This window comes from Trachemys scripta, chromosome 5 (genome assembly GCF_013100865.1).
Source record: "Trachemys scripta elegans isolate TJP31775 chromosome 5, CAS_Tse_1.0, whole genome shotgun sequence".
Lineage (NCBI taxonomy): Eukaryota > Metazoa > Chordata > Testudines > Emydidae > Trachemys > Trachemys scripta.
In genome coordinates this window covers 140,282,917-140,308,749 of record NC_048302.1, presented here as the reverse complement: position 1 = coordinate 140,308,749, position 25,833 = coordinate 140,282,917, and the positions used below count along the sequence as shown (strand labels likewise).

Genomic DNA, 25,833 nt, shown 5'->3' with positions numbered 1-25,833 from the left:
GATGGTGTTTTCTGGAAGATCACCAATGCATTGTAGTTTTCTCAGGAAATCAGTGGTGTCACGGAGATAGCTGTGAGTGCTGGTGGCGTAGGGTCTGAGTAGAGAGTCCACATATCCAGACAGTCCTTCAGTGAGAGTGCCAACTCCAGAGATGATGGGGTGTCCAGGATTTCCAGGTTTGTGGATCTTGGGTAGTAGATAGACTAATCCTGGTCGGGGCTCTAAGGGTATGTTGATTTGTTCCTGTGTTAGTGTAGGGAGTGTCCTGAGTAGATGGTGCAGTTTCTTAGTATATTCCTCAGTGGGATCTGAGGAAAGTGGCCTGTAGAATTTGGTATTGGAGAGTTGTCTGGCAGCCTCCTTTTGGTAGTCAGACCTGTTCATGATGACAACACCACCTCCTTTATCAGCCTCTTTAATTATAATGTCAGGGTTGTTTCTGAGGCTGTGAATGGCATTGTGTTCTGCACGACTTAGGTTATGAGGCAAGTGATGATGTTTTTCCAGAATTTCTGCCTGTGCATGTCGGCAGAAGCATTCTATGTATAGGTCCAGACTGTCATTTCGACCCTCAGGAGGAGTCCATATGGAGTTTTTCTTCTTGTGCTGTTGGTGGGGGGTCTCTGTATATCAATGCGCTGTTCAGTGTTATCTTGAAAGTATTCTTTGAGTTGGAGACAGCGAAAGTAGGCTTCCAGGTCACCGCAGAACTGTATCATGTTTGTGGGGGTGGTGGGGCAAAAAGAGTCCCCGAGATAGGACAGACTCTTCTGCCGGTTTGAGTGTGTAGCTGGATAAATTGACGATATTGCTGGGTGAATTAGGGGTACCACTGTTGTGGCCCCATGTGGCAGGTAGGATTTTAGACTGCTTACGGTCCTTTTTCCTTTGTAGAGAGGTGAAGTGTGTAATGTAGATCACCTGTCTTATTTTAGTAAAGTCTGTTTGTGTGGAAGGTTGGTTATTTATGAAAGTCTCCAGGTTGGAGAGCTCTTTTTTTATGTTTTCCTGTTTGCTGTATAGGATGCTGATCAGGTGGTTCCTCAGTTTCTTTGATAGTGTATGGCATAATCTCTCACTGTGGTCTGTGCAGTATGTAGATAGCAATGGATTTTTCACCCTCCGTTCATTTGGTATGATGTCTATCCGTTTGCATTTGGAAAGGAAGATGATATCTGTCTGTACTTGTGCAAGTTTCTTCATGAGGTTGATGGATTTCCACGCTATATGGCTAAATGCAGTGCCTTGCATGGTGTCAAGTATCAAAGGGGTAGCCGTGTTAGTCTGGATCTGGAACCTTGGGGTTCACACCAACTGCTAGAAGAGGGCCTCATCCTCCCTGATTGAACTAACCTCGTTATCTCTAGACTGATTCTTGCCTGCATATTTATACCTGCCTCTGGAAATTTCCACCACATGCGTCTGACGAAGTGGGTATTCACCCACGAAAGCTTATGCTCCAATACGTCTGTTAGTCTATAAGGTGCCACAGGACTCTGTCACTTATCATAACACAGCTACTCAAACAGAAAATAGAACACATCACACTGGATATTTTTTAGTTTGCCAAATTTGACCGGACCCTGGATTCTAACAGGGATGGAAGTATTCAAATTCTAATAGCAGTCCCTAGATGGAACAAACCTCCTCTGAGAGTATTTTAAACTAACAGTATGGAGACCTTTGTAAATAATACATATGTGCAGCACTAGCCTAGTATTCATCTTATGACTGAGACAAGAGCCATGGATGGGCTCTGTGAACGTTGTGCCACTGTCACGGTCAGTAGTGGAGAAAAAGGTTAGGTTTGTTTGGTACAAACAGCAGTGGTGAATGAAGTAGTAGGCTCAAGGACACATCCGGGCCTTGGGATACTCCCATTTCACAGTGCAAGGTAACCCCTGTCTGGGATACTTAGAAGGGTTTTGCCTTCATATAACCAATACAGTCCAGATTAGAATTCATGCTTTCTGGCCGATGTGATGCCAGCATACTCACCGAGGTCATTACTTCCCCTGACAACATAAGTACTCTAACTAACCCCAATTACGACATTATACCTGGAGATATGACTTAGTGGCATGCACAAAGGAAGCTTTGGTTCCCATAGCCAAACTTATTCGCCAATACATGCAGGATATAGGAAAGGTCTAAGAGCAGGTCACAGCACCTTGGTGGGCAATTCCAGAGGATGTCACCCTGCATCCTGTAGTTAGAACACTCAGCTTGGTTCTTATGATTGTGCAAGCAGGAGCACTGATTGCCCTGATTGGAACGTGCTGTTGTCGGCGTTTCCAAATGAAAAAGGCAAAATTACAACAGCAGATTGTGAAAGGATCAGCTTTGGCCATTAATAAAGCAGTGGTAATGGAGGAAATTTAAAAATATATAATAACATTAGCAATATACCTTTATTATTTCAGTTATCCTTATGTCATCCTTATATCTATGGATATTGTTATTCAATATGGTAATTATTTATTATAATATATCTATCCCATACACACTGACGCCAGGGCTCAATACAAAGACTACACCCTCCACTAAAGTTCCAGATCTAACATTCCCAGGCTCACTATATAGGACTAAGAACAATTGAAAAAAGGAAACTGTCCACAAATTGTACATGGGATTGGACATGAATCAATGAATGGGTAAAGGAAGATGTCCACCAAACAGTGTTTAGTCCACTGAGTCATTTTCAGTTCACACATTATGAAGGAGGTGGTGTTGCACAGCACGTCAAGAATGTATGCACTTGCTTTGAGATCCAAGAGGAAGTGAGTAGCAGATCTATGAGAGTCTCTAGGTGAGGAGAAAAAGGGAAGAGAATAGTAGCAATGTTATGGTGGGGGTCTATTACGGATCACAAAATCAAGAGGAGGAAATGGATGAGGCATTCTACAAGCAGGTAACAAGATTAGCTAACACACATGAGCTAGTATTAATGGGGGATTTCAACTTCCCTGATATCTGGGAAGACTATTACAGCAAAATATAATATGTCCTGCAAGTTCTAAGCATGTGTAGGGGACAGCTTTCTGATTCAGAAAGGTGAGGAAACAACTGGGGGGTCATCCATTTTGGATCTGATTTTGACCAACAGGAAGTGATCATGATCTGATAGAATTCAAGATCCTAAGGAAAGGAGGACATGAGAACAGCGAAACAAGGACAGTGGACCTCAGAAAGGCCATCAATCAACTCAGAGAAATAGTAGGTAAGGTCCCAAGGAAAGAGCAGTTAGGAAGAAAAGGAGTTGAAGGGGGTTGGCAGTTTCCAAAAGATTTAATACTAGAGGCTAAACATCAAGCTATTCCGATACAGAGGAAAGATAAGAGCTACAGGAGGCCAATGTGGCTGCACAACGTTTTTTTTAGCTATCTAAAAATCAAAAGGGATACATACAGGAAATGGAAGGAGGGGCATGTCACCAAAGTAGTATACACGGGAATAGCACAAGTTGTAGGGACAAAATCAGGAAAGCCAAGGCAAAGAATGAGTTACAGTTGGCAAGGAATGTTATAGACAACAAGGAGAGGTTCTTCAAATACATCAGACAAAAAAGGGAGATCAGGGACGGTGTGGGTCCGTGCTGCTTAATGGAGGTGGTGAGCTGGTAACCAAAGATGATAGGAAGGCAGAGCTGCTCAATGCCTATTTTACTTCAGTCATTTCACAAGAAATAACGTGATGGGACGACTAGTGAAGTTACTATAGACAATGAAGGGGAAGGGTTGCAGATCGGGATAATTAAAGAACACATCAGAGATCTTCTGACCAATTTGAATGAATTCAAGTCAGTGGGGCTTGATGCTATTCACCCCAGGGTACTGAAGGAATTAGCTGAAGAAATCTCGGAGCCACTGGCAATAATATTTACAAATTCAAGGATAACAGGAGAGGTCCCGGAAGACTGGAGAAAGGCTACGGTAGTGCCCATCTTTAAAAAGGGGGAAACGGAGGAGCCAGGGAACTATGACCAGTCAGCCTGATCTCAATACCTGGGAAGCTACGAGAGCAATGTATAAAACATTCAATTGTGAATATCTGGAGGATGAAGGGGTGATCACTAGCACCCAGCATAGATTTCCTAAGAACAAATCATGCCAAACCAACTTGATATCCTCCTTTGACAGGGTAACTGGTTTGGTGGATAGGTGGAATGCGGTGGACATAATATACTTGGACTTCAGCAAGGCTTTTGACATAATCCCACATGACATTCTGATAGGTATGAAAGAGAAATGCGGGCTCGGCAGAACTACCATCAAGTGGACACAACTGCTTAAACAACCACAAACAAAGAGTAACTATTAATGGAATGATGTCAGTTTGGAAGGAGGTCTCAAGTGGGGTTCCACAGAGATCTGTTCTGGGTCCAGTGTTGTTTAATGTATTTATTAATGACCTAGTTGTAGGAATAGAGAGCATACTGATCAAGTTTGTAGATGACACAAAGTTAGGTGGGCTGGCCAACACTTTGGAGGAGAAAGCTAAAATTCAGAGGCATCTTTATAAATTGGAGAACTGGGCTATAGACAACAAAAGGAAATTCAACAGACAAATGTAAGGTGCTATACTTAGGGAAGACAAACCAAATGCACAAATAACTGGCTTGGCAGGAGCACTGCTGAAAAGGATCTGGGAGTTGTGGTGGATCACAACCTCAGCATGAGTCTGCAGCTATGCTTTTGCGCAAAAAAAAAAAAAAAAAAAAAAAAAAAGCGCAAATGTAATTTTGGGTTGCATTAACAGAGGCCTAGTATGCAAATCACAGGATGTGATAGTACTGCTCTACTCGGCACTGGTTAGGCCTCAGCTGGAGTACTGTGTCCAATTTCAGTCATTAATGTATAGAAAGGATGTAGAGAAGCTGGAAAGGATCCAGAGGTGAGTGACAAAGATGATCAAAAGGATGGAATGCAGCCATATGAGCAAAGGCTGAAGGAATTGGCTATGTTTGGTTTGGAAAAGAGGAAATTAAGGGGGGACATGATAGCGGTTTTCAAATTCCTGAAAGGCTGCCATAAAAAAGATGGAGAAAAGTTGTTCTTTTTGCCACAGAGAGCAGGACAAGAGGCGATGGGTTCAAACTACAGCATAGCAGAATTAGATTAAATCTCAGGAAAAACTTCCTAACTAAGAACAGTAGGACAACGGAACAGACTACCTTGGGAAGCTCCTTCACTGGAGGTTTTCAAAAGGAGGCTGGATAGCTATCTGTCTTGGATGATTTAGATACAACAAATCCTGCTTCTTGGCAGGAGGTTAGAGTAGATGGCCCTTGTGGTCCCTTCTAACCCTATGATTTTATGATGATTTTTTTGCAGGATGAGTGGTAAAGATCCTCCCCACAAAGACAAAAAGGAGGGGAATATAGGCCTTGCTGGAGCCCTAGGCATAACTAATAGTGTGAACCAAAGGTTGTAAACCACAGCAGGCCTGGCCTTGGCAAAATAGCATACACCAGGTATTGGCTAACCAAGTAAGCACCCTCCTGACCTGAGAAGATGGTACAGAAACACCCAGAGTTCTCAAGTAACTGCGTAAACACATTCCTAGGAGATGGTACAGGGACACACAGGCCTCTCAAGAGATAAGGAGGGACAGACGGAATAACTGATGAGGATGTTTTGTTCGAACTAGCAGGTACAAGGTACAGGATAACAACAAAGCTTATGGAGTGCGATACATAATCTGTTTGTATCAATGTATAAAAAGAAGTCATAGAAGGGGCATCTTTGTACTGGTCTAGGGGATAGCATATATCTTGTTGCATGCATACATGTGTTAGTGCACCTCTAATGGGACACTAATACTGTACTTTGTCAACAATAAACATGCCCGAGTGCCTTTGCCACTGAATCGAGCCTGTGGTTTTTCTTTATGAACAACGTCGAGGTCTGCTGGAATCAATACGCTGCACTTTCTGCTCGTGCAGCTAACATCAGAGCTCGAAGAACAGCAGCACTTAGCAGCATGAACAACTTCAGGAATGGTCTAGGTTTACTTGGTCCTGCCTCAGCGCAAGAGGCTGGAGTAGATGACCTCGAGGTCCCATCCAATCCTACGTCTCTGAGTTTTCTGAACCACCTCTGCTTGTATGTCAAGTGCCGAGGTCACACTTCACATGAGGTCCTGCAAGGTCTTATACACACTGAGGAACAGAAGAGGATGATTTGGGCACTACACTTTATCAGGTGAGAAAGATGAGAAATGAATGAGTATCTTGCAGGTCCTCATTCAAAGAATCCAGGCTGGTGCCTGCTCCGTCACTGAGGTGGGACAGGGGCCTTCCAGGATGCTGGTGGAGTTGGAGACTTCGGCTTGGAATGGGAATCTGAAACCCATCTGGTGGCTTGAGGAATGCTAGGGGGGTAGCTAAGGGTGCTAGGGCCAACCTGGGTCCCCAAGGAGAAAAGTCTTTTGCCATGGATCTGAGGGAATACAGGACAGTCCTGCTGAGGAGTCATCCAGGAGTGACCCAAGAAGAGAACTCAGATCTGAAACCTGGATGGAGAAGATTCCCTGCTGCCCTGAGATTAAGGGGAATTAAAAATATCGTCTCTGGTGGACGTGGCATGGTTCCATCGCAATGCTAGGTAGCCTGGACAGCACAGGTGGTGCCGCTGGTGATCAGCGCCAAGAGCACAACCTGTTGCAGGAGGGGATAGACCAGTACTGACAAGCAAAACAGTATGACTGTACTGATAGCAGGATGCCACTGTCACTGTACATGCTGAGGTTGAAGATGCTGGCTCTGGAGTTATCAGTGCCAGAGCCATCAGCACCGCAGTTGTAGATGGTATGGTGAGTACCAGCCTCAAAGTTGGCACCATAGCCAACACCACAAGTTGAATGCATTTGTATAGGAAGTACCAGAGAGCAGCACTCCAGGGCTCTTCCTCTAATCTCAGTACCAGAAGGCTTATGAGAGGCCTCATCAGTGGAAATACAACGGCCGGAATCCCCATGAGAGGCTGAGGTGCACTTCTTGGGTCCTGACAGTCTTTACTTTGACAGCGGGAAGTTTTCATGTCCTTGAAGGGTGGCCTTAGGGAAGGAGAGCGATGCCTCTTCTCTCTGTGGGCCTTCGGGGGTTTTTGCCTTTCTGAGAGTAAGGCTATGTCTATGCTATCGCCAGATCAATGTTCCGGTAATCGATGCACCGGAGGTTGATTTAGTGGGTCTAATGAAGACCCGCAAAGTCAATGACAGAGCGCTCTGTGGTTGACCCCGGTATTCTACTGGGAACGAGAAGTGTAGTGCAGTGTAGACACCGCAGTAAATTGACCTAAGCTACATTGACTCCAGCTACGTTATTCACATAGCTGGAATTGTGTAACATAAGTCAACTTACCGCGGTAGTGTAGACATAGCCTCAGAAGCAGAAGAAGGAGCAGCCGGAGCAGTTCTGTAGGAGGAGTAATCAGTTTGCTCAGGTCCACAATGGTCTGGATCTGAGATTGAATGCATAGATTTTTCCACAAGGTACTCCCTCAGATGAGGCTCATGGTATTTCGGCTTTCTCCTAGTAGAAGAGTTGCAAATGCTGCTCTTGTCTCTTACATATTCAAATGAAGCAATGAGCGCATAACTGCCTCATGTGAAAGACAGAATTCTTTTCTCCATAGTAATGTGGTACTGGAGCATCACCTCCACAAACAAAGAAAAGCTTTCTCACCCAGGAACAGATAAAGGAAACAAACACTATCCATTTACTCTAAGCCTAAACACTCAACTATTTACACATGAAAAGAGAAATGAGAAGCTAGGTGGAAAAGTGAGCTTGAGGCTCACAAGGAGCTCCAACTTATAGCCACAGGCGGTGAGTAGAACTGAGAAGGGTCAGGACAGCCCAGCCCTTTATGCCCTTGTTGGAGGCATGGGGACACTCAGGGGACATATGGCACCCCAACAAGTACTGCTGACTAAAATTAATTGGCTCAAGTACCTTGGGCATGCACACACCGGGGGTGGATCGATACATACACAATCACTCGAAGCAGACCAATAATATATAATAGTAGCCTGAGACCTATGGATGACATTTGTGCTTTTAGAAGATGAGTTTCTGGTCTTGATCAAAGGGAGAATGTCTTGCAGGCAAGACAAATAGCTTTCAACTCCAGAACACTAACATGGAGCTTTCACCTTCTACAGACTATATGAACCTTAAAAAGATTGGATAACAAGATAAACCGTTCTACCATTTCAGTCACCACCTGCAAATATTACTGTAGATGGTCAGCGAGGAGAGAAAGAAATTCCCTTAGGAGCATGTGTTATCTTCACTTTCTGCATCTTGCATGACCTGAGACAAGTAGCTTGGGAGTAAGTAGTATCAATAAAGTATGATTCCTTTGCAATCAGTCTTATGGAGGCTGAATAAAGGTAAAATGCAGTTACACTAGTAAGGAACCTGCCTGTTGACCAAAAGAATCCGTATACAGACATGGACACACTGATGTCTGAGATAGATAGCAGGATTCTCTCCCCATCTCATTTTTTTTGAACTGCTTTAAAAGGAAAGCATCCAGTGGATACTTATAGCTAGTTGGACCAATATAAAAGCTGGAGTTTGTCCCATGATAAAAGGTTATAAAATGCAAATGTTACTTTATAGGTGTGACATTAGGTAGCGATTTTCCCGTGCTGGGGCCAAGGAACAGCACTCTACACCAACAATTCTGAGCAATTGGAGTTCTTAATTTCAGTGGTAATCCTAGCTTTAGAAGTTAAGTGCTTTCTCACTGGCTATTGTAGCTTCCTGAGTTCTCAGGTTAGGCTAAATTCAAAATTATCTGAGAATTATCTCTCTCCTGCCATCCATCTCCACCCTCTGACAAACAGAGGCTAGGGACACTGTTCCTTATCCATCCTGGCTAATAGCCATTAATGGACTTAACCTCCATGAATTTATCTCGTTCTTTTTTAAACCCTGCTATAGTCCTAGCCTTCACAACCTCCTCTGGCAAGGAGTTCCACAGGTTGACACTGCATTGTGTGAAGAAATACTTCCTTTTATTTGTTTTAAACCTGCTGCCCATTCATTTGGTGGCCCCTAGTTCTTATATTATGGGAACAAGTAAATAACTTTTTCTTATTCACTTTCTCCAGACCACTCATGATTTTATATACCTCTATCATATCCCCCCTTAGTCTCCTCTTTTCCAAGCTGAGAAGTCCTAGCCTCTTTAATCTCTCCTCATATGGGACCCGTTCCAAACCCCTAATAATTTTAGTTGCCCTTCTGTGAATCTTTTCTAATGCCAGTGTATTTTTGTTGAGATGAGGAAACCACATCTGTATGCAGTATTCAAGATGTGGGCATACCATGGATTTATATAAGGGCAATAAGATATTCTCCATCTTATCCCTCCATGGGGGGAGAGATAGCTCAGTGGTTTGAACATTGGCCTGCTAAACCCAGGGTTGTGAGTTCAATCCTTGAGGGGGCCATTTAGGGATCTGGGGCAAAAATCTGTATGGGGATTGATCCTGCTTTGAGCAGGGGGTTGGACTAGATGACCTCCTGAGGTCCCTTCCAACCCTGATATTCTCTGATTCTCTATCCCATTTTTAATGATTTGATGATGATCACCACTGAATAGGCTGCAGGACTAAAGCATAAAGGTACAGCACCAGAAAACACAAGCTGATTAGAACAGCGAACTTTGGTGTTAAGGCAGAGAGGCTCCAGGCATGGCTGCCAAAATGTATTTATTTACTGTGGTTCCTGGGGACCCAAGGGATATCACAGAAAGAACCAGTGATCCAGCACTGGCAGATGTTAGTGGTACAGATTCTAAGAAAGCTCTTTATGAGTGAACTTCAGAAATAGAGCACAAATGCCAGTGTTTGGACCCTAAATGTCTGAAGGCAGTCAGAGCTTTGGCATTAACCTTGGTTTAGAAGTCTTAACCAACAACTGGTGGTACACTGTATTAGAGTCAGTATGTTCCGGGGCCATGTCAGTCTGGCTTGAGGGTGGGTTTCCAAAGGTTTCAGTGCCAAGGACATTTCGGCACTCAAGAATAGGGTTAGAGAATCCAGGGAAAGGTTTCTGAGCTCACTAAGGTGATTCCAGATACTCGTCAGAACTTTTGTAGCTATACTGATTTCCTCTGGAGGGACTCCCACAAAAACATCTTAGAGCTTCATCTGATTATCCCTGCAGGCGCTGGGAGTAAACCATCAAAAGACAGCATCCCCCAGTAGTATTTAAAAGGAGACCAGGATAGTAGGCCCAGATTTTTTTTAGGGGCACCAACAGCAGTCCCTAGGCGATCAGGGAACTATTTTATTTTTCTTATCGGTGGCAACAGTCAATGCTGCCAGGTTCTCTGACCCAAACAATGTAGATATGTTTGGGGGCCTATAAGCCACTTGTGCTAGACCTAAAGCATCAAAATATGTGATTCTCCTGAATCTGTGACAAATCAGGAAACCTTGGTGACACTGATATAGGGTATCACAGTGGACGAGAAGCTGGATATGAGTCAACAGTGTGCTCCTGTTGCCAAGAAGGCTAACGGCATTTTGGGCTGTATAAGTAGGGACATTGCCAGCAGATCGAGGAACATGATCATTCCCCTTTATTCGACATTGGTGAGGCCTCATCTGGAGTACTATGTCCAGTTTTGGGCCCCACACTGCAAGAAGAATGTGGAAAACTTGGAAAGAGTCCAGCGGAGGGCAACAAAAATGATTAGGGGTCTGGAGCACATGACTTATGAGGAGAGGCTGAGGGAACTGGGATTGTTTAGTCTCCAGAAGAGAAGAATGAGGGGGGATTTGATAGCTGCTTTCAACTACCTGAGGGGGGGTTCCAAAGAGGATGGAGCTCGGCTGTTCTCAGTGGTGACAGATGATAGAACAAGGAGCAATGGTCTCAAGTTGCAGTGGGGGAGGTCTAGGTTGGATATTAGGAAACACTATTTCACTAGGAGGGTGGTGAAGCACTGGAATGTGTTACCTAGGGAGGTGGTGGAATCTCCTTCCTTACAGGTTTTTAAGGCCCGGCTTGACAAAGCCCTGGCTGGGATGATTTAGTTGGGAATTGGTCCTGCTTTGAGCAGGGGGTTGGACTAGATGACCTCCTGAGGTCCCTTCCAACCCTGATATTCTATGATTCTATGATAAGACTCCTTTAGCAACTGGTATTTCATAGACAGCGAATCATGCTGACATCAGCTCCAGTTATACTGAGCAAATATGGGAATTTGAGTATTATTTATATTGGGCACCAAACTGCTTTGTCAAGTGGTTTACCCAAATTATTGGTGCTGAATCTTTCTACTGACCTATGTTGGCTCATATGGATTCTATAGACCACAGAGTTGGGTACAGTACGCTTCAACGAAAGTCCACCTTAGTGCTGTTTATAGTGCTCCCGAGCCACTTGAAGCAAGAGTCACAGTTAATTGTGCCAAGTTCTCAGCAATAGGCCCATGCACCAAGAAGGACCAGAAGACCTAACACTCTTTTATATTGGTGCTGGACTCCTTTAGACTAGTGGTACCCTAGCTAACGGGGTCAAAACCTTAGATGACCCAGATTGTTGTGGGAACATTAATGCCATATGTAATAGGCACTGGAACACTTCCATCAAGTGGTTCACCAGGGTTCATGATGTTGGATCACAGGCAGTGAACTCAGTTGACTTGGATGGATCTGGGGATGGTGCCAAGACGTTGAGGACAAACTAGATCAACCCAGAGGGACTTGAGAACTGTGACAATGAATTGATGGCACCAGAGACCCAGGGATCTCAGCTATCAGTGGTGCCAGGACCTCAGTGCTGAATAGAGCAACCCACTGCATCAGTGTTGTGCTGGGACCTTGGCAACATATAGGTTGACCTGGAGGAATCTAGAAACCTTGGTGCTGCATTGACGGTTCTGGGACTCTGGAATGAACAGGTTAACCTGGACACATTCAGGGATCTTGGTGCCAAATGGCACCAGGCCCACCTGGAGAAGACCAGGGAGAGGGATACTGCTTAAGCTGAGTGTCATAGATCTATACAGGGTTTGTTGTATCCTGGCCTTCCTTCAGTCCCTTTCGGAAACACCCTTTGTATTCACCAGGCACTGGGCTTAACTTTTTACAAGGGTGAGCGTGCAGCCCCATGGCTCCAAAACTGCACCTTCGGCCTCCAACAGCCTGATTCTCACTGTGCACTCTTACATAGAGTTCAGAAGCCTTTAAGGTTCTGCATCTTCAAGGAGCAAAGCAACCAGTGAATATTTACAGTGACATGGGGCAGCCTTTTCAAAACAGGAGCATTTATTAGTCAACTGAAACACATAATCTGAGATTACTTAGGCTAGCATGGAAAAGTCAACTTAAGACAGAGTTACTACTGGCAAAAGCAACTGCCTTATTACTCCATTCCTTCCTGGAATCCACCTTGTCTTTGTCTGTGGTCCTCTGTCTCCTTGTGTGTCTATCTGATCAGTTCTTAACACAGTCATTTGAAACCTCCTGCCACTATTTCAAGTTGCAGCCCTGCTGTTTCCACCTCTTCCTTGGCTGTCATGTGCTCCCCTTGTCTCCATTCATATGCTGAGATTCCTTGATAGTTCCTTCATCTATGCTTGCCTCCACCACCTAGCTCTTATTCTCTTTGTCCCAGAGGAGAATTTATCTCCTTCAGCCCCAGTGGACAGCAGCACAAAATGAGTGGATAAACTGAGTCACACATTGCTCATAAAAATATTACAATTCCCACCTTCTCCACACTGAGCACAGAGTCACTTAAGGCTAGCAGATGTCAAAAGTAGTTGCTGGACTTACACACTGCCAATTGGGCTTGAAGAACCTCCTTCATCAGTAGGGGGCTTTGAGACAGCCCGTCGGTGCCTGGTGCTCATTTCAAACAGAACAAATTTGCACTGTTACTCTATCTAAAATGGAAATGGTCCCCAAAGGCAGATTCAAAAGAGAAAGCGACAAGGGAAAAGTTGAGGACACTGCATGTGAGCTAAGCTTGCTGCACCTTTGGTGATTAAAAATGAATTTGGAGAGTGGCTGGGGACACTCCTCTAGCACCCCAGTATAAATTATAAATAATGGAGATATCCTATCTCCTAGAACTGGAAGGGACCTTGAAAGGTCATCAAGTCTAGCCCCCTGCCTTCACTAGCAGGACCAAGTAGTGATTTTGTCCCAGATCCCTAAGTGGCCCCCTCAAGGCTTGAACTCACAACCCTGGGTTTAGCCAGCCGATGCTCAAACCTCTGAGCTATCCCTCCCTCCATGGGGGAAGAGATAAGAGGTCCCAATGGACACTGCTTATTAGAAAAATTCTGCAGCTTGATGGCAGGGCTGCTACATACCATAAGTGTGAATATGCAGAGGCCACTTAAAGAAGAACTGTAATATTATATGATTTAACATCCCTAGAACACATTTAAAAAAAAACAAGGCTCCATGCATCTGAAGAAGTGAGTTTTTTACCCACGAAAGCTTATGCCCAAATAAATCTGTTAGTCTTTAAGGTGCCACCGGACTCCTCGTTGTTTTTGTGGATACAGACTAACACAGCTACCCCTCTGATACAGGACACCTTTAAAGTCCCTTCTAATTTATACAACACAGGATACATCTGAACTAGTCCTTCAATAGGGTGATGAGGAGAGGTACACGGGGTGCGGTCAGGCCAATTTGTATTCCATTATTGTAAGTCTGCTGGACACCTCCAGTACAGACAAGGAAATACTGAAGATGCCTATTCTTCTACCAGCCAGATTTCCTTTTCCTAGTTAATAAACCTTCAGTTAGTTTAATATAGGATTGGCTACAAGTGTTGTCTTTGGTGAGAGATCTAAGGTACAATTGACCTGGGGTAAGTGACTGGGAGTAAGCTGAATATCGCTGTGATTTTTGGTGTAACAGACCATCTATCACAAAGGCACGCTTTGTTGCAAGACAGATGGAGTGCCCAAGGGGGCTGTCTGACTCCACGTTAAGTCTGTTATAGTGCTTGAGGAATTCACACTTGATTGTTGGTTGGTGAACTCTAATTATAGATCACTCTACCAGTTTGCGGTTTGTGCCCTGGTTTGTAACAGTCTGCCCTGCGGTTGGCACCCACATTCATGAGCCACTTCAGACTGACAGTCAGTTTTGGCTCTATTCTTGTAGGCAGATAAGGCTTTGATTAAGGAGAGAGTACAGACCTTACAGATCATTTCAGGTTCCATGCATTGTGATGGTGTGGAAGAAAGAATTTAGAGGGCTATGGGAGAAGCAGACAAATAGGGTATCTAGGCTGGTATCACTGGCAGAGTGCAAGGGGTGGAACAAAGTGATAAGTGAAGGTGGGAAGCAGCATTCTGGACAAGTTGGCATTAGAAGGGCTGGAGCTCAGGAAAGCCAGAGGGCAGGAAGCTGAAATGGCCCTGGACAGAGGAGATGGGACCCACGATGGGGAATCTTAAAGTCACAGGTGTTGCAAATGGCAATGTTGCAGAGGTGGTGACAGGCGATTTGCAGGGATCAGATTTCAGGGAAAAGATGTCACCATCCAGGCTACAGGCAATCGTCGGCGGCAGCAATCCCTCAAGGTCGAGGTTTTATTTTTCATGGGTCCTTTGGTGACAATAGGAAATGGAGGCAAGTCACTTACCCACTTTGTCCTTGGTGGCGTATACAAGCACCCAGCTCTCTGCTCCAGGCACAAGCGGGGTCTCTGCCCAGGACACACTCGATGCAGCTCTTGTATCGCTCACAGTCTGTTGTGTTGACCTGAGTCACTTCAGTAGAGGACCCTACATACAACCAGCTCTACAAAGGTAGCAAGAGAGAACAGAAGGTGAAAACCAACATTTGCAAAGTTTGGCTATGTACATAGAGTATCTTGGGCACAATAGATGGGCTGAGGTGGGAGCTGAGCACCCAGATTTTCAAAGTCGGGGGTGTTTGTGCCCAAGTTGCCCAATGAGCACTCCAAGGGAGGACAACAAGGCAAAGTCTAAGTGATAGGTACCTCTCAGCCTCCCATAACAAGGTCCTCACAGAGATGCAGGCTCATCCCTGAAGCCATCCAGCACCTCATGACTTTAAAGGGGAGCAGGAGAGAGGCTTCTCTACATCCTAGACAGGGTCAGCACAGCATTCTTCTTTGCCTCTGGGTCCTTTGATGCAAGTTTGCTGCCTCTTTGCCTAGGGGGCTTTGAAATGATGTGACCTGCAGAGTGTGATGCTCTGTACCCCAGGGGAACACTCTGCACCCCCATGTTAATCCTTATTATATGATTGTGTGGTATCCAATGCAAAGTTTGTCATGCCAGGTGTCTTCGGAAGGTTCATGATACACTGAGCATTGTTGTTACAGTAATGTTATGGGTTGTAATTTCATGTATATAGTTATGAGGCTGAAAATGTGTCCTCATGGCTTAAAACAAGCCCAGGCAAAACTCTCCAGGAGCAGAGAGGCAGTTCACACCTCATCAGGGCATGTATGGGACAAACCCAGCCCAGCCTCACAGGAACAAAGGACAGCAACAAAGGATCTGTTGGACTCTCAAGTGAGTCACCCCCCTTCCCTTGGACAGTTTGGGACTGCGATGAGGTAATGCTCACCTGACTCTGAAGGGGGGGGGGCGCTAAGCCAAGAGGGAAGAAAGGACATGATAAAAGGGAGAGATGTTTGCCATGCTCTCTTTCTCTTCCACCTCCATCTACAGACACCACCACCAAGCGACTGAAGCGCTGATCAAAGAGGAGAGCCTGGTTGAAGGGCAACCAGCCAGCCTGTGGTTAGACGCATCTAAGTTTGTAAGGGCACTGAAAGTGTTAAGATCAGCTTAGAATGTGTTTTGCTTTTATGTCAGTCAACCAAATCTGACTTCTTGTGCTTTGACTTAGGGGGGAGGGATAGCTCAGTGGTTTGAGCATTGGCCTGCTAAACCCGGGGTTGTGAGTTCAATCCTTGAGGGGGCCACTTAGGGATCTGGGGCAAAAATCAGTACTTGGTCCTGCTAGTGAAGGCAGGGGGCTGGACTCTATGACCTTTCAAGGTCCCTTCCAGTTTTAGGAGATGGGATATCTCCATTAATTATAATTATTATTATAATCACTTAAAATCTATCTTTTGTAGTTAATGAATGTGTTTGTTTATTCTACCTGAAGCAGTGCATTTGGTTTGAAGCATGTCAGAAACTCCCCTTGGACACTGCAAGATGGAGGTTCCTAGGGTTGTATCTGGGACCGGAGATATTGGCTAGCTGCACAATCCACAATCGGTTGCACAATCCAAGCAGCGGCTGGCCAAAAGTGCTCACTCATGTAGCTGGGAGCAGCTTACATGCTAGAGGCTGTATGGGAACAACCCAGGAGTGTAGGGTTTCACAGCAGAGCAGGGTAAGGCTGGCTCCCAGATTCAAGGATTGGAGTGACCTAGCAGACCACCGTTCCAGATAACACCAGGGGAACATCACGGTGGCGCAGCAAGCAGGGTGTATGTACGGCTTGTTATGTCACACAGGGTACGTGAACTTCTAGAAGAGGTGGAATTTTCTGTCAGTGGGGGGAACTGCACTGTCCTCCTCAGGGGTCCAAGGACAGAACATAGGACACTTCCCTACTCCATGAATACAATGGATGGATGTGACATGCAGAGGTTGATAACTTCTCTAATAACCAAATACTCAGGCTGCTCTATGTAACAAAGGGCAAGTTTCCTTCGACATGGTCCAGGGGCCAGAAGATGAAGCTAGATAAACTCAGAGTAGAAATAAGGGGCAAATATTTTGTTTAACAGTAAGGGGAATTAATCACTGGAACAACTGACTGAGGAATGTGGTGCATTCTCCATCACTTGGAGTCTTTAGATCAAGGCCTGGCTCTCCACAGGATCTACTCTAGCTCAGACAGAAATTATGGGCTGGATGCAGGAATTACTGGGTGAGGTTTTCTGGCCAGTGCTACACCGGAGGTCAGATTACATGAGCAGAGATCCCTTCTGCCCTTGAAATCTGTACATCTGGGAATCACTTACATCCCAGTGACCAGTTCCCTTCCCTCCCCACCCCATTGATTTCTGAGGCTTTTCTATCATTTGACGGGCTGGTACAGTCATTATGCCATCCCCGTCAACACCATGCACCCCTTGCTGAAGTATCTTGAGCAGCCTTGGTAGCAGAGTGCAATGGGGAAGCAGTGACGTTTAGAAACAGGGAGTACAGCATCACAGCAGCAAGGTCCCCTAACGCCGAGGCACCAGGCGCTCAGTGCTCATAGTAGATTTTCAAAGACCAAGCACTGTCCACATTGTGCTTTGAAAAATCTCCATACAGTCTGAAGTTGGCCCAAGGTACCTGAGAAACTCTTTCCCTGCCCTGGACGACACCATGACACCTATATACTGCTGGAGCCGCCAGCCACAAAGAGAAGGCCCATGAGCGTAAGGATAGCACTTTTGTGGCCAGTAGCCCACAGCTGCGGCAATCACTCCCAGCACAAATCTCAGTGCTGCCAGGACCACATATTAAACTCACGTGACCACTGTTCATACAGCAACCAGCCGACAGGGGCAAGGGGAAGAGAAACAAGATTCCATGGAATTTTTAATATATAACCTGTAAGATGTACAGTTGCCATGGTGCTGAGCACAGTATAAGCACTCAGGCAGATAACCAGGGGTGTCTGGGTAAGGGAAGAATCTATTACCCTCACCAACAGGGAGCAATGGAACCCAGTAAACCTCATTTACCAGTGAATCAGGGATAAGGAAGGCTGGGGCCAGGCAGTCACTTTTTGGATTTGATCCACCAGACCCACATTTTCCCACCCTGTACGTGTCAGTTTCCTTTTAACATACCACGTGTCCATCAGTGCAAGGAACATGCCAGCCTAGCCAGTGCTAGCTCCAGGCACCCAGGGGCTTGTTCCCTCACCTGGTAGAGCTGCAGGTTCTGAATTGGCTGGGGCTCTGGGAACAGTGTCAGATCCTCAACAATGACAGCTTTTTGGGCAATCTTCACTGCTTTGTGCAAATGTCCATCCTCTGCAAAGGGAAGGCCAGAGCAGGGGAAGAGATTAGATCAGCACCACCATCTGGTGCCACAGCAGCAGAAACAAGCTCCACAACTGTTCCTTCCCAAAAGGGCCTCAGCTCCCATGCCAGGGGGTGGCCATTCTTGCTCTCACCTCAGATAGCTGCCCCCTAGCCTGCATCTCAAGCCCTCCCTGACACCTCCTCTCTCCATCACTGTGGACAACATCAGCATCTGCCTGTCACTCAGTCCTGTAACACAGAGGTCACCTTTGACTCTGGATGTGAGGACCTAGAGAGAGGTCATACCATGTCTATGTCTTCCAGATTCTTTCTACATAATGTTTCTAACATATGGCCTCTCCTGCCCACCCACACGGCTAAAATTCTCATCTGGGCTCTGGTTCTCGCACGTCTCCATTACTGAACATCCTTCTCCCTGGCCTCGACAAATGCAGTCTTGCCCAATGCACACCATTCAGAATGCTGCTGCAAATATTGTTTTCCTAGCCCATTGCTTTGACCATGCCAGCCCCTCCCCACATATCTCCACTGGTTCCCCCTTTTCTGTCACTTCAGACATATGCCCTTGTTTTTGCTTTCAAGCCCCTTTGCAACCTATTCCCACCCTACCTATCAGCTCTCATTAACTACTGAAATGCTGACTCCTGCCCCGAGTCAATCATCATGCCAGCTTCCATCGCCCACTTGTTACATTTTCAAACAAACATTTTGTGCTTTCTCCCCTCCTGCCCCCCACACCTGGGAGATGATCCCAGTAAATAGACACCAAACTAACTCATTATCCTCCTTCAAAACCCTCCTTTGCTGTGAAGTCTAGAAAAAAATTGACAATGGTGCTAGTGTGCTGAGCCCACTTCCTACCATGCTGACCAATATTATCTCTGTTTCTTGGTACTCCCCTCTCAGTCTGTCTGTATCCATCCCTTGTGTTATTCTTAGCCTGTAAGCTCCTTGGGGCAGGGACTTTTGTTTGTTCTGCATTTGTACAGTGCCTAGCACCATGGGGTCCAGGTCCATGAGAGCTACAATACAAATAATAACTCATTTCTCCACTCCACATGGCTGCCCCCAGGTGACTGCACCTGATTTACAGCCATACCCTCCCAACCTGTGCCCATTCTTTCCCTGTGCCTGTCCATTCCTGTCCCCACCCAGTGCTGCCATCTCCCTCACCGGTCCCCAGGTACAGCACATCATATTCCTGCCCAGAGACGCTTCTGACACGATGTACTGCAATTCTGAGGTACTGTGTGTCCAGCTTGACCAGCACGGGTCCCATTTCCAGCGGGTGAACAACCTGGTCCATGAGAGGATGATCTCGGACAAATGTCAGAACACGGTCAGGCAGTGCCAGCGAGGAGCCAAAGCCAGCCAGCTTCATGCTCTTGGTAATGCACTGTGGGTAAAAAACAGGAAGACATGGTCAAATGACCTGGGCAGCAGAACACTTGGACTGGATGTTGTCTCCTAGTCAGAAACTGGTAATTCCACTCCTTCAGCACCCTCACGATCTTCTGACTACAAAGTATGGTGCATACAGCCTGCATATGGGGTTTCATACACACACAGTAGCAGATCACCTTGTGTTTCAGCAAATTCCACTGGGGACTGGGCTAACCCCACAATGGCTCATTCAGGCTTTTAAGGCACATCTCAGAGCAATAGAGGGACTACTTAGCTGCCCTTACAAACAGGTCACAAAGGTATCTACAGGCTAATGGCTGACTAGGGAGATGGTTAATAGCTTAACTAAGCACCTGAGAAAGTGGATATAATGAGAAGCATTAGACACCACTGCCATCTCTGCCTACAACAAATCCTCCCCAGATTAAATCTGCCCTCTCATAGACAATCAGTTATTTTTGGCCATTATAATTGCTAATTTTGGGGCTTCGGCATTTTGCCATTTTAGCCTTTGCTGTATTTGTGCATTTTGCCTAGAAAGTTTTACTTGAAATTAATTTTTATATATTTTTAAAGTATGTTTTTTTGCCCAGGAATTTTTGAAGTATTGGTGTTTTGCCTTGAGTGCTTTATTAGGCAGTTCTGATAAAATCAGTTATTTTTTTAAAGAGGCATTTTGCCATAGTAGCACCTTTTTTTTATAAAATGTTACAGTAGCAACTTTTGTGCATCCTGGAATTGCAGGATTGAGCACAGTGCTTGCTGGCCTGCACAAGTGTACATGAGATTAACAAACACTAGCGTCCCACCTCTCAATGTTACCCCTTCTGAGCAGTTAGGATGCGACCCAACAGTGCTTGGTTTGACTGATGTTTTGGCTGGATGGCTCCTGGCTCGGTGCGCCAATTTATTGATAAATTGGGCAGGGTTAATTGCTTGACCACACTTTGGTTTGTTATGAAATATACTTAAGAGACCAAATAACCAATGCTAGTTAGGTTTATTGCTATAAGCCATTATAATATAGTACAGGAAAAAAGGTTTTATACCGGGGTGGGCAAACTTTTTGACCTGAGGGCCACATCGGGGTATGGAAATTGTATGGCAGGCCATGAATGCTCACAAAATTGGGGGTAGGGGTGCGAGAGAGGGTGAGGGCTCCATCTGGGAGTGTGGGCTCGGGGGGGGATCCAGAAACGAGGAGTTCAGGGTGCGGGAGGGAGCTCCGGGCTGGAGTGTGGTGGGTTAGGCTATGGGGTAGGGCTGAGGCTGGGGATGAGGGGTTTGGGGTGCAGGAGGGGGCTCCAGGCTGGGACCAAGGGGTTTGGAGGGTGGAAGGGGGATCAGGGCTGGGGCAGGCTGTTGGGGCATGGGGGTGGTGAGGGCTCTGGCTGGGGGTACGGGCTCTGAGGTGGGGTTTGGGGTACAAGAGGAGGCTCTGGGCTGGGATCAAGGGCAGGAGGGGAATCAGGGCCGTGGCAGGGGATTGGGGCTCAGGGGTGCAGGCTTCGGGTGGCTTTTACCAAAAACATGTCCCCCCTCTGGCTCCAAGGCGTGGCCAGATGGCTCTGCAAGCTTCCCCCTCACAGGCACCACCCATGCTGCTGCCATTGGCCGGGAACCGCGGCCAATGGGAGCTGTGGGGTTGGCACCGGCAGATGGCGCAGTGTGCAGAGCCGCCTGGCCATGTCTCCGCGTACTACATAGGAGACGGAATGGGGTCATGCCGGCTGCTTCCTAGGAGCCGCGCGGAGCAGAGCAAACCCCGCGACACCGCTCCCTGTCTGGAGTGCCGGAGCGGGCCAAACCTCCGATCCTGCTCCCCAGCAGGAGCTGAGGGCCGGATTAAATGGTCTGACGGGCCAGATGGGCCCGCGGGCCGTAGTTTGCCCACTCTTGTTTTATACAATACCAGTCTCCAGGAAGACACCTCATGCAGTATTGTTACATTTACTTTATAGAATCACAGAATCATAGAACATCAGGGTTGAAAGGGGCCTCAGAAGGTCATCTAGTCCAACCCCCTGCTCAAAAGCAGGAGCAACCCCAATTAAATCATCCCAGCCAGAGCTTTGTCAAGCCTGACCTTAAAAACCTCTAAGGAAGGAGATTCCATCACCTCCCTAGATAACACATTCCAGTGCTTCACCACCTTCCTAGTGAAAAAGTTTTTCTTAATATCCAACCTAAACCTCCCCCACTGCAACTTGAGACCATTACTCCTTGTTCTTGTCTGTTTATGTTGAAAGTGGACTCCCAAAGTTACACTCTAAAGCCATTTTTATACCCTACCTGTTTACAAGTAAAAGGTATTGTGTACGTTATTTGAAACTAAATTTAACCAATTAGGTTTTTACCTTGTTTTTTTTTTATACCATGATGTAAACCTTATCGCTTTATTCTGTACACATGCATTTTAGGTACCAAAGGGTATGACGCCACCGTCTAGTTTTGTACAAGGGTAAAACAATTATTTGTTATGTCCTCTTCCTTTGGGATGTTCCAGTACAGGCCTGTGAGAGTAATTTTCTTTTTGCTCCTATGGTAAAGCACTCATCTGTATCAATTTTGACGGCTTTTTTATTTGCTTAAGCCAAAACTTATTTTAGTGAATGCAAAGGTTACGGGACACTTAGCATAAGTTATCAGGGTTATATAAAAATTATAGGCCAATTTAGGCTATATAACTGCTATAATATTTGTGCTTACTTCATACTGAGATAGATAGATAGATAGATAGATAGATAGATAGGTAGATATGTGTATGAATGATGTGGTACATATTATTAATACGCTACGTATATATACTAGGCAGCATATGTTAGTCAACACCTCCGTCACCTCCCCACGCAGTGTTCTAGGCCAAAGCCTGAAGGTCCACAGCCCTGTTCATGAAAAAGAAAAAAAAGAACAGATCTGTATCTGTCCAGTAGCCAGCACAATTCTCATCACTTACTGCGCCTGGCCGTGGCTCAGGGACATCCCCACCCATGACACTTGTCCACTTGTCACAGTCATGTTTAAATTCCTTGAAACGGCCATTCATGGCTTTCTGGATGTCCCGAATGCTGTAGGCACAGACAGCTGAGACCTGCCCGCCGTCCCTGAAGGAGAAACAGAAATGGAGGTTAATTAGCTGTAAGAGAAGCTTTGAGCAGATTGTCAGGGGAGAATCCTCAGACTCTGAGTGGCACCATGGAATGATTTGTGTGAAGTTAAATAAGGAAGGTGGCCCATACAACCTCTCAAGTTTCTATTTAGCATATCAAAAAGAAGATTTAGAGGTGACTTGATTACAGCGTATAAATACCATCATGGAGGAAAAATGCCAGGTACTAAAGGGCTCTTTAATCTAGCAGAGAAAAGCGTAACAAGACTCAATGTCTAGATGCTGGAGGAAGATAATTCAAATCAGAAGTTAGGGACAATTAAAAAAACCAAAGAGAGATTAGCCATTGGACCAAAGTATCATGGGAAGTGGTGAATTCTCCAGCTCTTGATGTTTTCAGATCAGTACCGGATGCCTTTCTGGAAGGTGTGCCTTAGTCAAACACAATACAGGGATAACTGAGTGAATGTAATGGCCTGTGATATACAGGAGGTCACAGTAGGTGATCTAATGGCCCCTTCTGGCCTTAAACTCTATGAATCCAGTTATAGGCATTATCAGTAGATATGTACTTTGGCGAAATTCACTCATGAGCGGTAAGAAACCCCTAAAGAGCAGGGAATGAGGAAGATATTTAGATAAGTGACTGAAAAATTGCTCTCCTGAACTAGGCACCAGATCTCAAAGCTAGGGCAAAAGTGATGCTATGAAGGTAAGAATTGCGCTCTGCATATTTCTACACTGAGGACATTACAGAAGGCAAGCCTTATAAGACACCTTGGTTGCAATGGGATGGGATATCTGCTAACCCATAGCATGTTCCTATAGAGGATTTGACCCAGTGGGATCTATCTATCAGGAGGAAATAGCCTGTCCCCTAACTCTACTTGGGGGAGTACGAAAAGATTTTGTTCCATTAGGTAGCAGTTAGGAGCACTTTTAATGTCATGCATATGCTTGTGTCAGGGTGTTCGCTAACCTCTATTGAAGGGGAAAGATTTGGGGAAGACAAGTGAAAATCAGTAACCACATTAGGGAAGAAATTGGGGTGTGGGCCCATTACCCAATTGCCTTCAGGGAAGGCTGTGTAAGTAGGGCTCAGCAGTAAAGGATGGGACTCTAATTCTCCTGGCAGATGTGTCACCATAAAGCATTATAACAGTAGATGCAGAAGAGCTGGCACAGGCAAAAGCAGCTTCCCATGTCAAATCCAGGGGTTCCCAAGTATCAGACCTACATATCACAGTGTGGCACTGTCAGCAGAACTCGGGCCTGGTCTTGTTTGATAAAATGGTTATTTTCCTATATTGTAGTTGTTATACTTCAAGATGTGTTGTGTCTCTCTTCTCCTTCGGTGTGGGTGCACCCAGTGTGCTCAAGCCAAAGAGTTCATGACGCAGCATGTGCCTGCACCTCCCAACTAGGGTTGCCAGGTGTCCAGTTTTCGACTGGAAAGTCCAGTGAAAAAGGGGACCAGACACCAAAAGTCCGATTACTGTGGGCGGGGGAGGAAGGGGAGGGGAGGCACCAGGTCATCAACCTGCACCAGCCCCTGCTCAGCCGGGGCTGTCTCCTACCTGCATCACATCAGGCTCCACACTACAAGAAGGATGTGGAAAAATTGGAAAGAGTCCAACAAAGGGCAACAAAAATGATTAGGGGGCTGGAGCACATGACTTATGAGGAGAGGCTGAGGGAACTGGGATTGTTTAGTCTGCAGAAGAGAAGAATGAGGGGGGGATTTGATAGCTGCTTTCAACTACCTGAAAGGGGGTTCCAAAGAGGATGGCTCTAGATTGTTCTCAGTGGTACCAGATGACAGAACAAGGAGTAATGGTTTCAAGTTGCAGTGGGAGAGGTTTAGGTTGGAAATTAGGAAAAACTTCCTAATTGTCAGGGTGGTTAAGCACTGGAATAAATTACTTAGGGAGGTTGTGGAATCACCATCATTGGAGATTTTTAAGAATAGGTTAGACAAACACTTGTCAGGGATGATCTAGATAATACTTAGTCCTGCCATGAGTGCAGGGGACTGGACTAGATGACCTCTCAAGGTCCTTTCCATTCCTATGATAAGCACATAGGGATAAAATCAGAAAAGCTAAGGCACAAAATGAGTTACACTTAACAAGGAACACAAGAGGCATTAAGAAGAGGTTCTATAAATACATTAGGAGCAAGAAAACAACAAAGGAAAGGAAAGTATAGGTCCACTACTTAGTGGGGAAGGAGAGCTAATAATGGATTACATTGAGAAGGCTGGATATGCTTAATGGCTATTCTGCCTTAGTCTTCCCTAAAAAAGTTAATTGTGATCAGAAGCTTAACACAATTAACAACAAGCTGCAAGGAACAGAAGCCAGAATAGGGAAAGAACACATTAAAAAATATTTATATCAGTCATCAAGGCCTGATGAAATTCTCTCTAGGGTACTTAAGGAATTAGCTGAAGCAATCTTGGAACCCATAGTGATTATCTTTGAGAACTCATGCAGGATGTCCCAGAAGACTGGAGAAGGGCAAATATAGTATCTATCTTTAAAAAGGGGAACAAAAAGGACCTGGGGAATTATAGACCAGTAAGCCTAACTTAAACATCTGAAAAGATATTAGAACTAATTATTAAACAATCAATTTGTAAGCACCCAGAGGTTATAGCTAACATGAATATGTCAGGTAATTTATCATGTAATTTCCTTTCACAGCGTTAGTGCCCTAGTGCAGTGGTTCTCAAACTTTTGTACTGGTGACCCCTTTCATATACCAAGCCTCTGAATATGATCCCCCTTATAAATGAAAAACACTTTTAAATATATTTAACACCATTATAAATGCTGGAGGCAAAGCGTGGTTTGAGGTGGAGGCTGACAGCTTGCGACCCCCCCATGTAATAACCTTGCGACCCCCTGAGGGGTCCCGATCCCCAGTTTGACAACCCCTGCTCTAGTGGGTGGGGGGAAGCTATAGATGTGATATATCTTGATTTTAGTAAACTTTTTGACACAGTCCCACATGACATTCTCATAAGCAAACTAGGGAAATGTGTTGTAGAAGAAATTACTACAGTAACTCTTCACTTAAATGATGTTGTTTCGTTGTTACATTGCCGATCAGTTAGAGAACATGCTTGTTTAAAGGTTTCAGAGTAGCAGCCGCGTTAGTCTGTATCCGCAAAAAGAACAGGAGTACTTGTGGCACCTTAGAGACTAACACATTTATTAGAGCACAAGCTCCACGAAAGCTTATGCTCTAATAAATTTGTTAGTCTCTAAGGCCTGGTCCCCACTAA

General features: G+C 45.5%; 1 protein-coding gene across 1 annotated transcript in view; it reads right to left on the bottom strand.

Annotated features, from left to right (window-relative positions):
• Positions 1 to 25,833, bottom strand: part of SEMA4F (ssemaphorin 4F) — a 104,380-nt gene that overhangs the window by 23,972 nt on the left and 54,575 nt on the right. Inside the window, exons 8-11 of the mRNA XM_034772341.1 lie at positions 22,392 to 22,539; positions 19,205 to 19,427; positions 17,910 to 18,019; positions 14,639 to 14,796 (exon numbers count right to left, since the gene is read on the bottom strand). Of these exons, the coding sequence (XP_034628232.1) occupies positions 14,639 to 14,796; positions 17,910 to 18,019; positions 19,205 to 19,427; positions 22,392 to 22,539 (639 nt within the window). The remainder of the gene's footprint in view (positions 1 to 14,638; positions 14,797 to 17,909; positions 18,020 to 19,204; positions 19,428 to 22,391; positions 22,540 to 25,833) is intronic.